The following is a 16335-nucleotide window of genomic DNA, read 5'->3' as shown; positions in this document are numbered from 1 at the left end:
GGCGGTGGAAGGAGTACTTCGAGGATCTCCTCAATCCCGCCGTCACGTCTTCCATTGAGGAAGCAGAGGATGAGGGCTCAGAGGTGGACTCGTCCATCACCCGGGCTGAAGTCACCGAGGTGGTTAAGAAACTCCTCGGTGGCAAGGCACCGGGGGTGGATGAGATCCGCCCTGAGTACCTCAAGTCTCTGGATGTTGTGGGGCTGTCTTGGCTGACACGCCTGTGCAACATCGCGTGGCAGTCGGGGACAGTGCCTCTGGGATGGCAGACCGGGGTGGTGGTCCCTCTTTATAAGAAGGGGGACCGGAGGGTGTGTTCCAACTATAGGGGGATCACACTTCTCAGCCTCCCCGGGAAAAGTCCTATGCCAGGGTTCTGGAGAGGAGAATACGGCCGATAGTAGAACCTCGGATTCAGGAGGAACAGTGTGGTTTTCGTCCAGGCCGTGGAACACTGGACCAGCTCTATACCCTCTACAGGGTGATGGAGGGTTCATGGGAGTTTGCCCAACCAATCCACATGTGTTTTGTGGATTTGGAGAAGGCATTCGACTGTGTCCCTCGCGGCATCCTGTGGAGAGTGCTTCGGGAATATGGGGTCCTGGGTCCTTTGCTAAGGGCTGTCAGGTCCCTGTACGACCGAAGCAGGAGCTTGGTCCGCATTGCCGGCAGTAAGTCAGACTTGTTCCCTGTGCATGTTGGACTCCGGCAGGGCTGCCCTTTGTCACCGGTTCTGTTCGTAATTTTTATGGACAGAATTTCTAGGCGCAGCCAGGGGCCGGAGGGTGTCAGGTTTGGGGACCACACGATTTCGTCTCTGCTCTTTGCGGATGATGTTGTCATGTTGGCCCCTTCAAGCCAGGACCTTCAGCATGCACTTGGACGGTTTGCAGCCGAGTGTGAAGCGGTGGGGATGAAAATCAGTACCTCCAAATCCGAGGCCATGGTCCTCAGTCGGAAAAGGGTGGCTTGCCCGCTTCAGGTTGGTGGAGAGTGCCTGCCTCAAGTGGAGGAGTTTAAGTATCTAGGGGTCTTGTTCACGAGTGAGGGAAGGATGGAACGGGAGATTGACAGACGGATCGGTGCAGCTTCTGCAGTAATGCAGTCGATGTATCGGTCTGTCGTGGTGAAGAAAGAGCTGAGCCGCAAGGCGAAGCTCTCGATTTACCAGTCAATCTACGTTCCTACTCTCACCTATGGTCATGAGCTTTGGGTCAATAATAATGGCTGTTTTGGTAGTGGAGGAGATTCCTTTAAATAATGTATGCATATGTACTATAATACTGTTCCTTAACACTCCCTTGTAGACATTTCGTTGGTTAAAAGGAATACAGTTAAATACTTGACATTTCTAATAATTTTCTGTGGCCCTTATGGGACACATTTAGTCTGGATGTGGTGTGTGTGCTTGCATGTGTGTGTGTACAGTATCTGTGTTTGAGCGTTTCACAGAAATAATTCCCCTGGAAACTCACAGGCTAGTGGTTAGTCCCTCCCCTAACAATGCCAACCCCCTTAGCTAATTTTAGGCCGGCCCCCATCCATCCGGCCAACAGCAGCTGTTCCATATTCATCAAGCCCCACCCACAACCTCCCATCTTAAAGTGCCCTGGTCCCTGTTATGGAAACACTCAATGCACTCATACTGGGCTGAGCTCACACACACTCACACTCACTGTTACTCTCGCATCACTCTCTATCTCTCAATCTCTTCTCACCTGTCTCTTACAACCTATTTCTTCCCCACACTCTCTGTCTTTCTTGCTCTACTCCTCTCTCAACTCTTCTCCTCACTCAAGTCTCTTTATTTCTTTCAATTGGTGTCCTCTTTCCTTCTCCCTGAGACTCCAACACACACACACGCACACAACCTGCGGCACAATACCTGTGTGTAGCAGAGTGTGTTGCCCTGAGTCCATTTCATTCTTGTAAGGAGCAGAAGCAGGAAAGGACAGTGAGATGGTGTAGAAAGACAACTGACGACCGGATTGATGAAGTTGCTCACCTGGCTGCTGAGTCTCTGACAGTGATGATGATATGGGAACTGATTCTTTCTGTCTGCATTCCTGTTTGTACTTGGAATGAATGAATTTTAAACCTGGACTGACAGATGGATGTTTCTGAACTGTGTTTTCCAGACACACACGGCTGCCACAACCAGTAGGTTCCTTTCTATTCTTATCTACTCTTTGCTGTCCGTCTCTTTCATACCACTATTTTTGTCTTAGCTTTTTTTACTTATTTTGTGTTACTATTTTCAAAATGTCAATATCTGGCAATGTCAATACTTCATAGTGGACAAAGTCCAGCATTCATGTAAACCCATCTTTAATTACAACATGTACAATTTAGATTCTGAAAAGTGACAGCCTACCTGAGAAATGTAAACATGTATAAATAGGGTTTACACACTTCCCACCAGATGGTATTGCCTATACTAAAGATAAGGTTTAATGTTAGGGTTCAGAACATTGGATTTTGAAAGGGAATACATTTTTTTTGCATCAAAAAGTCCTAACATGACAAAAGCATCACTGTGTTTGAGTTTAATTTGAAGAATAATATTGTTTACCAGTTAAACATGTGTCTAAAAGTGTTCTCTATTTACAATGTTAAAATTCATAACTGCATAATTATTTTACTGAAATAAGCAACTCAATATTCAAGTCTTACACAGATAGCAATTTATACAGGCAGAACCGTCTGATCGCATTTGCCTGATGTTTAAATATTAGCCCTTCAATTAACATAATTAGCTAATTATAACAAATTATAACAAATTAGTAAACACAGGAAAACGGACTGGAATTGAGGATGTCCAAACAAATGCTCTAAATAGCTAATGACACAATATTCATTTCTCTTCCATTTAACAAATTTAACTAATCTTAGACCATTAGGTCTTGAGAGCAGCCGCCTCTGGGTAATCCTTTCAATGTTAAACTCTACATAAGATTAGGTTGCACAGGTAAGGGGACCCATTCTAGGGAACTCTCCAGTGACTGTACATTAGGTAACTGTGGCAAGACCCTTTAAATCCTGTCCTTACCTGCTGTCCCCTTTACTACCTATATGTATTGGAATAATTACATTGCTATTAATTATAAGTAAATAAAAACTCCAGGAGTGTGTAGGTGCACACCAAAACTCTATATATCTACAGTATTAATGTTTGCAAGTCTCTAGAAATGCTCTCAATTACCTAATTTAACAAATAAGTCTATTAGGTCTTAAGAGCAGAAGCTTCCATATAATCCTCTCAGTGGTAAGTTGACAGGATATACAGACTGACCTGTGTGTCAGACCCTCTCAATCCTCCCATTTCCCATTGTCGGGACGGGCTGACATTTACAATCAATTAAAATAGATTGTACAGAACACAGAGAGAGAGAGAAAACAGGCATTCATTGTTACATATAATACATACATATATTCTTTAATATTTTTATTTATACATTTTTATTTAGAGAAATAAAAATATATGTTTGCAAAATATATATATTTTTTTGGGCAACAGTAAAGGATTATAAATGGCAACTATTTAATTTTATGTATTTTAACCAATTAAATTTCCACTAAGGAAGAGTTAAAGAGGTAAAGAACAGTTTTATGGTACATATGCATACACTATTTAAAGGAATATACATATATATAATATGTAATAGACTGTGTCTGTTTGTAAAAAAATTATATAAATTGTATTCATATATATATATATATATATATATATATATATATATATATATAATTTTGTTTAAATAAAACACTATCAATGGCCTTTTGCACAGTACTGTATACATGTATACATGTATATTTATATATATTTATGTTCATGAGCTATTATAATAGAACATAGATATTATTTACCAATACCTATTTACGAATCTTATCATTATACAGCTCATTGACTGTTGTAAATGCATTTTTTAAAAACACATTTTATTGTGGCTTAACAATAAGTTTTACACACTATTTTAATTTAGTTGTCATATCAATTATTATGTAAATTTGCTGGATGTTGCAATGACAAAGTGAAAAGCATATAGTGAGTAGTTACACACTGTGGTAATGACACATTTTAAAACTTAAAACTTTGTAAGAATGACATTTTCTAATATAATTTAGTATAAATATAATTTAATTTACAAAGGAAATGAGACCAGGTAATGTCTATTTATTAAATAATCAAATATATATATATTTTTTTTTTAAACTGTTAATTGGAAAAAATATGCAAACTAACAATACCAGCGTAAATCTTCAGATGTATTTCTTACACTTTGGTAACAGAAACACATGTATTGATTAAAATGTAAAATGTTCATTAAATAAATGAGCACCTAATTCAGAATGTACATCAGCTTCAGCCCCCAGTTAACACAGATCCAGCCTTGATGTCTAAACATCAGGTGACCCATAGCAGATCTGTATGTGTGTTACTGGGTGTACATGTAGAGTGCAGGATTAAGTGTGAATCTGTTGGTTGCGGGTCACTACTTCACACCCCTGTACTAGCAGAAAAACATTGTCTGAATACATTGTAACAATATTATTTAGCATTAATAAAGATATAGTGTCATACCATACTTTTTTCAAGGGAACAAGTAAAAGTATGCTAAAAGTATTTCACTTAAATGTAACATTTCAGTTTTGAAATGTATTCAAAAGTCAATTAAAAAATAATGTATCTGCAAAAACAATAACTTGCTAAAACAATAACTGTGACTATTATTAAAATCAGGCGGTGGTTGAAGTTGTTAGAAGTGATTACTTTCTTCTAGTGACCATCCCATTCTATGGTTTATACCCCTAAGCATTGTCTCACAGCAAAGACAATTACAAATAAAGGCCCGCCAATATAATTATTTTAAAGAAACAGGTTTAAAATACCTGTCTTCTAAGGGATTCAGAAAATCCCTGTCAAGCTAATTCTGCTGAATAGGAGACGATAATTCTACAAGATTTTGTAGAATTAATCTTTTTTGAAAATATCAAGGACCGTTAGTAACTTTATATTATAAAATTTATGGTTTTTCTATAGCTTCATTCCAACAATCTGTTAGACTTACATAATACACTTGTAAATTACAGCATGTAAATGATTTATGTAAGTTATGATATTTATCCAAATATGTGGGATACATAGAAAAACAAATGTGTTCTCAGATATCACTTCAGAGGGTTTCATACAAATATCTATTTGGTAACTGGTGTTATAGCTATTTATTAAACAAATTGAACAATATGACCATAACTTTGAGTGCTATGCAATGTAAAACATCTCAATTGATCAAATAAACAAAATTTATTTTATATATTAATTTTTACACCAGCTGTTGTCACAAAGTGCTTTAACAGATACCCACCCTGAAACCCCAAAGAGCAAGCAACAAGAATTAATGCATAGTGGCTAAGAAAAACTCCATTGTAGGCACAAACATTAGGAAGAAACCTAAAGAGGAACCAGACCCTGAGGGGGGGCCAGTCCTCTCCTGGCAGTGCTGGGTAAAGATTATAAGAGTACATGACCTTTTGGACCATGCAAATGAAGACAAGCAGGACAATAAATCCAAGTCTGCTGCAGAACCAAGTGGGCAGGACAGGGACAATCAGGGACAGTGAGGGGGGCTGTGGGCAGTGTCTGCAGGAATAATCAGGCAGCATTCCGATCTGCAACACATCCAGGAGAACTTTGGACAGGGACAGCTACGAGTAATTTGGGCCTGGTAGTCCTGAGGTGTGGTCCCAGGGCTCATGTCAGCATCCTTCCCTTTAAGGTGCTGTTATAATGTTCAATAACAGAATATTTTTTATCAGAGCCTGTGGCTAAATATATGATTTTAAGTTTCTGAAAAGCATGGTTAAATAATTATTGTCCTGCATCCATTTGGATTTTCTTGGGAATTCCACTCTGTTTCATAATTGAGGCAGCAAAAGCTTTGGTCACCCTCGCTCCGCTCTTATTTCTTTAGAATTTTACAATGAAAATTTGGACAAAATGTCCGTTACCATTAATGCATAATTTGTATCGCCTTATCACATGAATCAATGTGAGACTGGGATAAACGATGAGTAGGAAATCACTCCATTCCTATGAAATTTTTTCTCACTGGTCTATGTAGTTTAAGCATCCTGCCCTGCTAACCAATCACTTGTGACACTTTTTCACCACTTCTTATTTCCTGCTTCTTTAGAAATACCTCATATCTCATAAAGAAATGGATTCAATTATAAGTTTAATTGATTGTTCCATCCTCCTAATTTTGATTATCATGAATATTTTCAAAGTATGTCAGCCACTCATAACAATAATAATGAGCCAGAACAAATATTGAAGATAATTTATTTGCTTTTATTACATTTTCACAGGATTCCACATAAAATAATTACAAAATAGTTACAGAATTTATAGATTACCTGTAAAACTCATACATCCATTGTAAAATTATACAAAAAATGTAAATGATACACGTTACATTTCAGTGGTGGTTCAAACAAAAAACCCAAATCATTAGTTGTGATGTTTCGAGTCCTCTACAACTTGAGACACCAATTGCTCTCATTTTAGAGTCTTAGCCCCTTACGTATATGACACTCTTCCATTCAGTCCACATGTTCAGCATTAACAAAAGTACTGGATGTGTATATAGTAGAATCATCCAACTTCCTTTCAGAAAATGTTTGGGCTATTCCCTGAAATGCCATATATAAACAGCTACCCATTACATCAGTTAACCATTAGTTACCCCTTATCATTACACAAAGGGACTCTTGTCTATGTAATTGGTCAACAGAGTATCTTCAGGCTTTTCGTAACAGAATTTGCCCCCCTTTTCATAACAGAATTTTAGAGAAACTATAAACCAAGTCTTCAAAATTAACATTGAAATACAACACTGTTTCCAAAAAAGTTGGGGACGCTGGTTAAATTGGAAATAAATACAGAATGCAATGATGTGCAAAACATTTAAACCCTAAATTCAATAGAAAACAGTACAAAGACAACATAAAACATTTTAGGAAATAAGAAATGTTATTGTATCTTGAATTTCTATTTGATGCCACCATTTTCAAATAAGCTTGGGCAGGGGCAATAGAAAACTTCAAAAGTTGTGTAATGCTAAAAAACCTGGTGGAATATCTCACAACTAATTAGATTAATTGGCAAAATGTCAGCAACATGATTGGGTATAAAAAGAGAATCCCAGATAGGATGTCTTCCAGAAGTAAAGATGGGGTGGGGTTCACCACTCTGTGATAGACAGTGCAAGCAAATAGTGCAACAATTTAAGAAAGTTTCTCAACGTAAGATTTAAAAGAGTTTGGGGATGTCATCATCCTTGGTACATGGACTGAAGCGAAGTGGAAAACTGTAATTTCTGGTTTGACAAATCAAAATGATATTATTTTTGGGAATCATGGACGCCTCGTCCTCCGGACGAAAGAGAAGAGGGACCATCTTACTTCTTATCAGTGCACAGTTCAAAAGCCAGCATCCATGATGGTATGGTTGTGCATTAGTGCCTTGTACTTGTACTTTTGTGAAGGCACCATTAATGCTGAACAATATATACAGGTTTTGGAGCAACATATTTGGCATATTATGTTGCCATCCAGACAGCGTCTTTCTTTTTCAGGGAAGGCCTTGCATATTTGAGCAAGACAATCCCAAACCCAAACATTCTGTCTGTATTAAAACAGCATGGCTCCGTTATAAGAGTCCAGGCGCTAAACTGGCCTACCTGCAGTCCAGACCTGTCACCCATTGAAAATATTTGGTGCATTTTGAAACATTAAATACGACAAAAGAGACCCCCAACTGTTGAGAAGCTGAAATCCTATATCAAGCAAGAATGGGAATACATTTCACTTTCAAAACCACCACAATTGGTCTTCTCAGTTCCCAAACGGTTACAAAGTGTTGTTAAAAGACGAGGTTATGCAATACAATGGTAAACATGCCCCTGTCCCAATTTTTTTAACGTGTTGCTGACATGAAATACAAAAGGAGCATGAATTTTCAAATATAAGGATTAAAAGATTTGCGCATCATTGCATTACATTTTTCTTCACATTTTAAACAGCGTCCAAATCTTTTGGGAAACTGGGTTGCAGTATTTCAGGCATCATAAAGGCACTGATGCTGTTACTTGTTTATGTAGCCCATAAGCCTGTGTTGAACATTGTGGCCGTATGTCAGCCTGTGTAGACATACAGTTGTGCTGTGAAATTGTGACATTTTGGCATAGATTTTTTAAATATGACTGATCATGCATAAAAACTGTCTTTTATTTAAGGATAGTGATCATATGAAGCCATTTATTATCACGTAGTTTTTTGGCTCCTTTTTAAATCCTAATGATAACATAAATCACCAAATGGCCCTGATCAAAAGTAAATAGTCTTGAATGTTTGGCCTTATTACAGACACACAAGGTGACACACACAGGGGAAAATGGCAATTAAAGGTGAATGTCCCACACCTGTGGCTTTTTAAATTGCAATTAGTGTCTGTGTATAAATAGTCAATATGTTTGTTAGCTCTCACATGGATGCACTGAGCAGGCTAGATACTGAGCCATGGGGAGTAGAAAAGAACTGTCAAGTGACCTGTGCAACAAGGTAATGGAACTTAATAAAGATGGAAAAGGATATAAAAGATATCTAATGCTTTGCAAATGCCAGTCAGTCCTATTCAATCAATTATTAAAGAGTGGAAAATCTCTTGATACCAAGCCAAGGTCAGGTAGACCAAGAGAGATTTCAGCCAAAACCGGCAGACGAATTGTTCGGGATACAAAGAAAAATCCACAGGTAACCTCAGGAGAAATACAGGCTGCTCTGGAAAAAAGCGTGTGATTGTTTCAAGGTGCACAATATGACAATACTTAGTCGAGTTGCCAGAAAGATGCCTTTACTCCGCCAATGCCACAAAAAAGCCTGGTTACAATATGCCCAACAACACCTTGACACGCTTCAAAGCTTCTGGCACACTGTAATTTGGAGTGACAAGACAAAAATAGAGCTTTATGGTCACAACCATGAGCACTATGTTTGGAGAGGTGTCAACAAGGCCTAAAGTGAATAGAATACCATACCCCCTGATGTTTTGGGGGTGTGTGAGCTCTAAAGGCACAGGGAATCTTGTGAAAATTGATGGCAAAATGAATGCAGCCTGTTATCAGAAAATACTTGCAGACAATTTGCATTTGTCTGCACAAAAGCTGCACATGGGACACTCTTGGGCTTTCCAGCACGACAATGACCCTAAACACAAAGGCCAAGTTGACCCTCCAGTGGTTACAGCAGAAAAAGGGGAAGGTTCTGGACTGGCCATCACAGTCTCCTGACCTTAATATCCCCAAGCCCAGACTTGGGGAGTCTATCTTATTTTTTATATGCTTGTTCTGTAAAGCACTTTGGTCTGTCTAGCGGCTGTTTAAATGTGCTATATAAATAAATGAACTTGAACTTGAGCCACTCTGGGGAGATCTCAAATGTGCGGTTCGTGTAAGACGACCAGACTCTGCATGACCTGGAGGCATTTTGCCAAGACGATGGACGCTTTACCACCTGCAAGAATTCGGGGCCTCATAGACAACTATTACAAAAGACTGCATGCTGTCATTAATGCCAAAGGGGGTAATACACAGGGGACAATACACAGTAAGAACTTTGTGGTAAACAATCTTTGGTGTCTGGATGTGGATTGTATCTTCTGGATGCTCTCCTGATCTGGAGCATCTTACGATTAAATGTTGCCCTTACTATCTACCCCGGAGTTAATATCAGTCATTTTAACAGCTGTGTACATCCTCCCCTAAGCCAACTCTGGTGCTGCACTCGACAAACTTTTTCGATTTATCGATAGGCTTGAATGTTTACATCCGAAGGCAGCCTTTGTTTTTGCTGGCAATTTTAACAGCGCCAATCCGAATAAATTTCTACCGAAGTTTAAAAAACATCAATTTCCCGACATGCGGGAAAAACACTCTTGACAATGTCTACTCTCCATTTCATCATGGATATACGGCCCTCCGCCGTAATGCTTTCAGCAAATCATACCATGCGTTGATACTGTCGCTCCCTGCTTACAGGCAGAGGCTAAAACAAGGGAAGGCAGTGACAGGGTCCGTTCAACGATGGACGGACCAATCAGACGCCGACTTACATGACTGTTTCCTCACCACAGACTGAGAAATGTTCAGAAAGGCGTCTGGAGGCAATATCAATGAATACACAGAGTCCATGACCGGTTTTATTAGCAAATGTATTGACAACGTTGTACCACGTGCAACTACAAAATAATTTCCTAATCAAAAACTTTTGGTCAACAGTGGTATCCGTGCCATGCTAAAGGACTAATGGGCTACAGCATTCAGCTCTGGCAACAAGGACATTCATAAGAAAACCTGGTATGATCTCAGGAAGGCAATAAAAACAGCAAAAAGCCAATACAGAGTCAAAGTAGAATGTCTCTACCAGAGCTCCAATACCAGGAACATGTGGAGTGGTCTGAGAACCATAACTGACTATAATGGCTATTCAGGGAGTGTGGGGGAAGTATCGGCTTCTCTCCCAGCGGAACTGAACTCTTTCTATGCTCGCTTTGAGAACATTATCCCTGGCATGGATACTCAAATGGACCAGGAAGGCTGCCCTTTCCAAATGACCAGGTCAGACGTCTGTAAAGCCCTAAAAATGATTAACACCCGCAAGGCCCCTGGACCAGACAACATCTCAGGCCATGTTCTCGAGGTCTGTGCTGACCAACTGGCTGATGTCTTTACTGATATCTTCAACCTATCGCTACGTCAGTCAGTGGTCCCCACCTGCTTCAAAAAGTCCTTCATTGTTCCTGTGCCAAAAAAGCAAAAAAGTCTTCTGCATGAATGACTACCGCCCTGTATCACTCACACCAATCATCATGAAGTGATTTGAGCGGCTAGTTAAAACACACCACAGACTCCATGCCTGCAACACTTGACCCACTACAGTTTGCCTACAGACAAAACAGATCCACGGAGGTTGCTCTGACCCTCGCACTCTCTCATCTGGACAAAAGGAACACATATGAGAATGCTGTTCATTGACTATAGTTCAGCCTTCAACCCCATTGTGCCCCACAAGCTGGCGGTTAAGCTCTGGGATCTGGGTCTCAACCCCACTATGTGCAGATGGATCCTGATCTTCCTGATGGGCAAACCCCAGGTGGTGCGGATGGGCAACACCACCTCCTACTCACTGACTCTCAGTACTGGCTTCACTTTCACCCATAGTCCCATGCACAACTGTCACTTTATATCATGCTCCTCTGCCAATTATATCATGCACACCTGTCATTTTTACATTGCGCAACGGTTGTATTGTTGTATATTTATTATTATTGATGCATGTTTTTGTATAGTGTTATTATTGATTGATTGTGTTAACTTCTTTATTTTTATATTATAATAACTGTCACTTTATTACTTTTAACTGCACTGTCGGGAGTAGGAAAACCAAGTATTTCATTGCCATAACTACACTCACCTAAAGGATTATTAGGAACATCATACTAATACTGTGTTTGACCCCCTTTCGCCTTCAAAACTGCCTTAATCACAACGTGGCATTGATTCAAATAGGTGCTGAAAGCATTCTTTAGAAATGTTGGCCCATATTGATAGGATAGCATCTTGCAGTTGATGGAGATTTGTGGGATGCACATCCAGGGCACGAAGCTCCCGTTCCACCACATCCCAAAGATGCTCTATTGGGTTGAGATCTGGTGACTCTGGGGGCCATTTCAGTACAGTGAACTCATTGTCATGTTCAAGAAACCAATTTGAAATGATTTGAGCTTTGTGACATGGTGCATTATCCTGCTGGAAGTAGCCATCAGAGGATGGGTACATGGTGGTCATAAAGGGATGGACGTGGTCAGAAACAATGCTCAGGTAGGCCGTGGCATTTAAACCATGCCCAATTGGCACTAAGGGGCCTAAAGTGTGTAAAGAAAATATCCCCCACACCATTACACCACCACCACCAGCCTGCACAGTGGTAACAAGGCATGATTGATCCATGTTCTCATTCTGTTTATGCCAAATTCTGACTCTACCATCTGAATGTCTCAACAGAAATCGAGACTCATCAGACCAGGCAACATTCTTCCAGTCTACAACTGTCCAATTTTGGTGAGCTGGTGCAAATTGTAGCCTCTTTTTCCTATTTGTAGTGGAGATGAGTGGTACCCGGTGGGGTCTTCTGCTGTTGTAGCCCATCCGCCTCAAGGTTGTGCGTGTTGTGGCTTCACAAATGCTTTGCTGCATACCTCGGTTGTAACAAGTGGTTATTTCAGTCAAAGTTGCTCTTCTATCAGCTTGAATCAGTCGGCCCATTCTCCTCTGACCTCTAGCATCAACAAGGCATTTTTGCCCACAGGACTGCCACATACTGGATGTTTTTCCCTTTTCACACCATTCTTTGTAAACCCTAGAAATGGTTGTGCGTGAAATAGTCAGACCGGCCCGCCTGGCACCAACAACCATGCCACCTTCAAAATTGCTTAAATCACCTTTCTTTCCCATTCTGACATTCTGTTTGGAGTTCAGGAGATTGTCTTGACCAGGACCACACCCCTAAATGCATTGAAGCAATTGCCATGTGATTGGTTGATTAGATAATTGCATTAATGAGAAATTGAACAGGTGTTCCTAATAATCCTTTAGGTGAGTATACTTCTTATTGCAAATGACAAATATACCTTTGACATTTTTTGGAACATTTGAACTTCAAGGGTTTGCAAACATTTGAACAGGGGTCAGTACATTTTTTTTCTTTGTTGCCATGTTTTGTTTTATGATTGTGCCATTCAGTTGAACATGAATCCAATAAGAAAAAAAGACGTGTTTTGCCTGCTCACTCATGTTTTCTTTACAAATGGTACATATATTACCAATGCAAACTTTTGAGCAGAACTAAATATGCCGTTGCAGATTTCTCTTTTGTGCTCCTCGATCACAGTATCTAAAAGTGTGGTGAGGTCTATATGGTGTTCACTAAAATGTCCCCAGTCAGATTACAGGACAGCATGTTAGGTGGCAGCGCAGGAATTTGCGTAGTAGGTGATTAGAAGGGAGGATATCTCCAAGCTGGGCTGTGACCGAGGGATTGAATTTCCATTCCCAGTTGGAATTTTCTGATATATTTGAATTTTTATGAAAATATGTCCTGTCTACTGCTGCAATGTCCTTTTATTGCTGAGCTACTCCTTTGGTCTGTGCCAGCTCTAGCCTTTTGGGGTCTCTCCCCTGAGTGTTCTCGGGCTGCCTAGCGGTCAGGGACTGCCTAATGGTTGGGGGCTCCCTAATGGTTGGGGGCTCCCTAATGGTTGGGGGCTGTCTAATGGTCAGGGGCTGCCTAACGGTTTGGGGGCTGCCTAGCGGTCAGGGGGCTGCCTAGCGGTCAGGGGGCTGCCTAGCGGTCGGGGCTGCCTAACGGTAGGGAGCTTCCAAATGGTCAGGGGCTGCCTAACGGTTCGGGGGCTGCCTAGTGGTCAGGGGGCTGCCTAATGGTCAGGGGTTGCCTAGCAGTCAGGGGCTTCTTACTGGTTATGGTAACAATCTAAATACCATAACATCCTGACTGTTGTAACAGCAGTTACTTAAATGTCAAGCTAATACATTTGAAAAGCCATTTCACACCCACCATGCAGACAATGCAAAGTTTGGCATGATCAGAGGGCAGATGGCGTTACTATGGAGAGCCTGCACTGCTGTGCATTTGAAGGTTATGTTTCTGGGACGTAATTGAAATGCAGAATAACATTATGGGTTGATGGTCCATCTCTGTTTATTTATCGGATCAATATTCTAACTGTACATCACCCACCCTCTGATTCCCAATGACGGCTTGAATCTGAATGTCCCCTTCATCCATCCTCCTCCTCATAAATTATATTATACAGGTATTTAGGTAGACTGGCAAAGAGGATAGCAGGTTTGTATTTACAGATCTTATTAATAAACACTACCGTTCAAAGGTTTGGGGTCACTTAGAAATGTCCTTGTTTATGAATTTATCAGAAATACAGTGTGGCCATTGTTAATGTTGTAGCTGGAAATGGCTGATTTTTATGGCATGTTGTGTTTAAACTAATCCAAGTTTATCATATACAGGTTTTGGAGCAACATATGCTGCCATCCAGTCAATGTATTTTTTCAGAAAAGTCCTTGCTTATTTATTTACTTACTTGTTTATTTCTGCTCAATTTGATGTCCATGTTTTCTTTCAAAAACAATGACATTTCTATGTGACCCCAAACATTTGAACATTAGTGTACATACTGAACAGTAAAGACCAGAAATGTAACCTTTTGGACTATATAATTTGTCAGCTATAAAATGCATCCCCATGTGTTATACTAGCATGAGTTTTTTCACTAAGAGAATTCTGAAACCACAAGCAAATGTCCATGGCCATGCCTAATGGAGTCTGTAGAAAAATGAAACATTCAACTGTATCAAAACCCTTTGACAGGTCAATAAATAAAGTGGCACAGTATGATTGCTCAACCAAGGCTTTAGCAATGTCAGTAACAACTAGTGTAGTCACAGTAATAGAACTGTAGTAATAGTACTCCACTGGTCTAAAACCAGACTGACATATGTTAATGTGCAACTGTATGTTTAATAAAAACTACAGCATCCTCATCAATCAATATTGTACAGAACCAATCCTAAATTTCTACTTACAAACAAAATCAAGAATGAACTTGTGTGATTTATCCAACAGTCCTACAACCGATCTACAAACGATCCAACACTCTGGTAGGAAATTATCATTGATAAATACCTCTTGTTCTCAGAATCAGTGCTGAGAACAAGGGGAATTTAGGAAATGCTATTTGCATGTCAAAATGCATATGGTTAAAATCATCCCTTGAAGCTCATTGAGAAACATGAACTGCCACCTTCACATTCAGAAGCACATTTACTATCTCGCCTTTGCTATTCAAATACTATCCTTGGGATCGTGGTTTTATGACTGTCTAAGAGATGTATTTTCTCTCAATAGTTTAGAAGCCAATAAATGACACATAAACTAATGAACTCCTCTTGACTACAAACTGTTGAGTGACAATTTATGGAAAGCTTATAAAACGTTTGTTTTGGGGCATTCATCCTGGGCTATGATACACTATTGAAAAGTATTTTCAGTTTTCTGTTTGTTACCATTATTCAAAGTATTATAATTGGACAAACTGCTTATCATCACAAATTTACTGATGAGGTCAAATTCATTAAAATGGTGTGGCCTGTTAAGAAATGTTGCCTGAAAATTGAAAAAACTATTAAATCTATTTTTCAGAAACTTTTATTCACACATGTCGGAAAAAGTAGTATACATTGCGGTTTCCTAGTTCCACCTCATGGCTCTGTATGTGTGCATGGGCATAGTTGTGCTTAAATTTTAAAACAGTCCCGCAATTTGCATAGACATTATTGCACACATGGTTTATGAAAAGATTTGTGGATTCACACGTTTGATATAGGATGATAAATATCTAAAACATGGGTGGTTATCCAAACATTAGGAATGTCCAGATAAAGAGTAAGAAATGGTTGTAAATGTGTGTTAGATCTCTGGAGATGAAAGGAGAAGCACTAGCCGGAAGAACTAGAACAAGTTTATCTTGCCCCTGTGGATTTCCTAATGCTGATACCTGGCAATTGTAGAATTTCAGCATTAACAATTACAATATGAATGTACGTTTCATTGGAAGTGAATGTGCCTAGATAATGAGAACAACAGAAACATCTCTGTTTAGATTATCTCTCAGTAGGTAGCGCTCTAATGACAGGAATGTTTACGATGGCCATATGGCATAGGGGTTGACTTCTAAAAAGTTAGAAACACCCTTAATGTATAGGCTAGCTGGTAACCAACATTACAGTGAGAAGAGATTGACTGAGATGAGATTGAGGTTGTGTAAGGAAGACCAGGTCCGTAACCTCATGAACAAGACTTTCTAATGCTGCAATAAATAATATACTTTCTCTCTCCCTTGACAAACGGGTATGCTTATTATTACAACTACTATACGAAATGGCCGATTTCTAACACAATGTATCTTCAACTGTCACGGCTTTGGGGTTTGGATGGACAAGGAGGAGCAGGAGAAGGCGTGGTGGAAGGATCTTTTAATGGTATCCTTACGAATAAATACAATATGTGTATATATAGTTGACGAAGCGTCGTACAGCTCTTTTGTCAGTGGAGACAATCACACACAAAGACAGGGGGAGCAGAGGGAACATATATACCGGGGGGAAACAGCGATGATGAGGA

The 16335-nt window shown here is 39.8% G+C and overlaps 1 protein-coding gene across 2 annotated transcripts in view; it reads left to right on the top strand.

The window, feature by feature from the left end:
• The first annotated feature begins 1702 nt into the window (after positions 1–1702).
• The window catches only part of esrrgb (estrogen-related receptor gamma b), a 71374-nt gene continuing 56741 nt past the window's right edge, over positions 1703–16335 (top strand). For both annotated transcript variants that reach the window (XM_010903525.4, XM_020056059.3), the window contains exon 1: positions 1703–2160. In XM_010903525.4, coding sequence (XP_010901827.3) covers positions 2111–2160 — 50 coding nt within the window. In that variant the 5' untranslated portion in view covers positions 1703–2110. The remainder of the gene's footprint in view (positions 2161–16335) is intronic.

Source organism: Esox lucius, chromosome 18, assembly GCF_011004845.1.
Source record: "Esox lucius isolate fEsoLuc1 chromosome 18, fEsoLuc1.pri, whole genome shotgun sequence".
NCBI classification, from domain to species: Eukaryota; Metazoa; Chordata; class Actinopteri; order Esociformes; family Esocidae; genus Esox; species Esox lucius.
The sequence above is the reverse complement of the archived record's forward strand: the minus strand, read 5'-3'. Positions and strand labels throughout refer to the sequence as shown.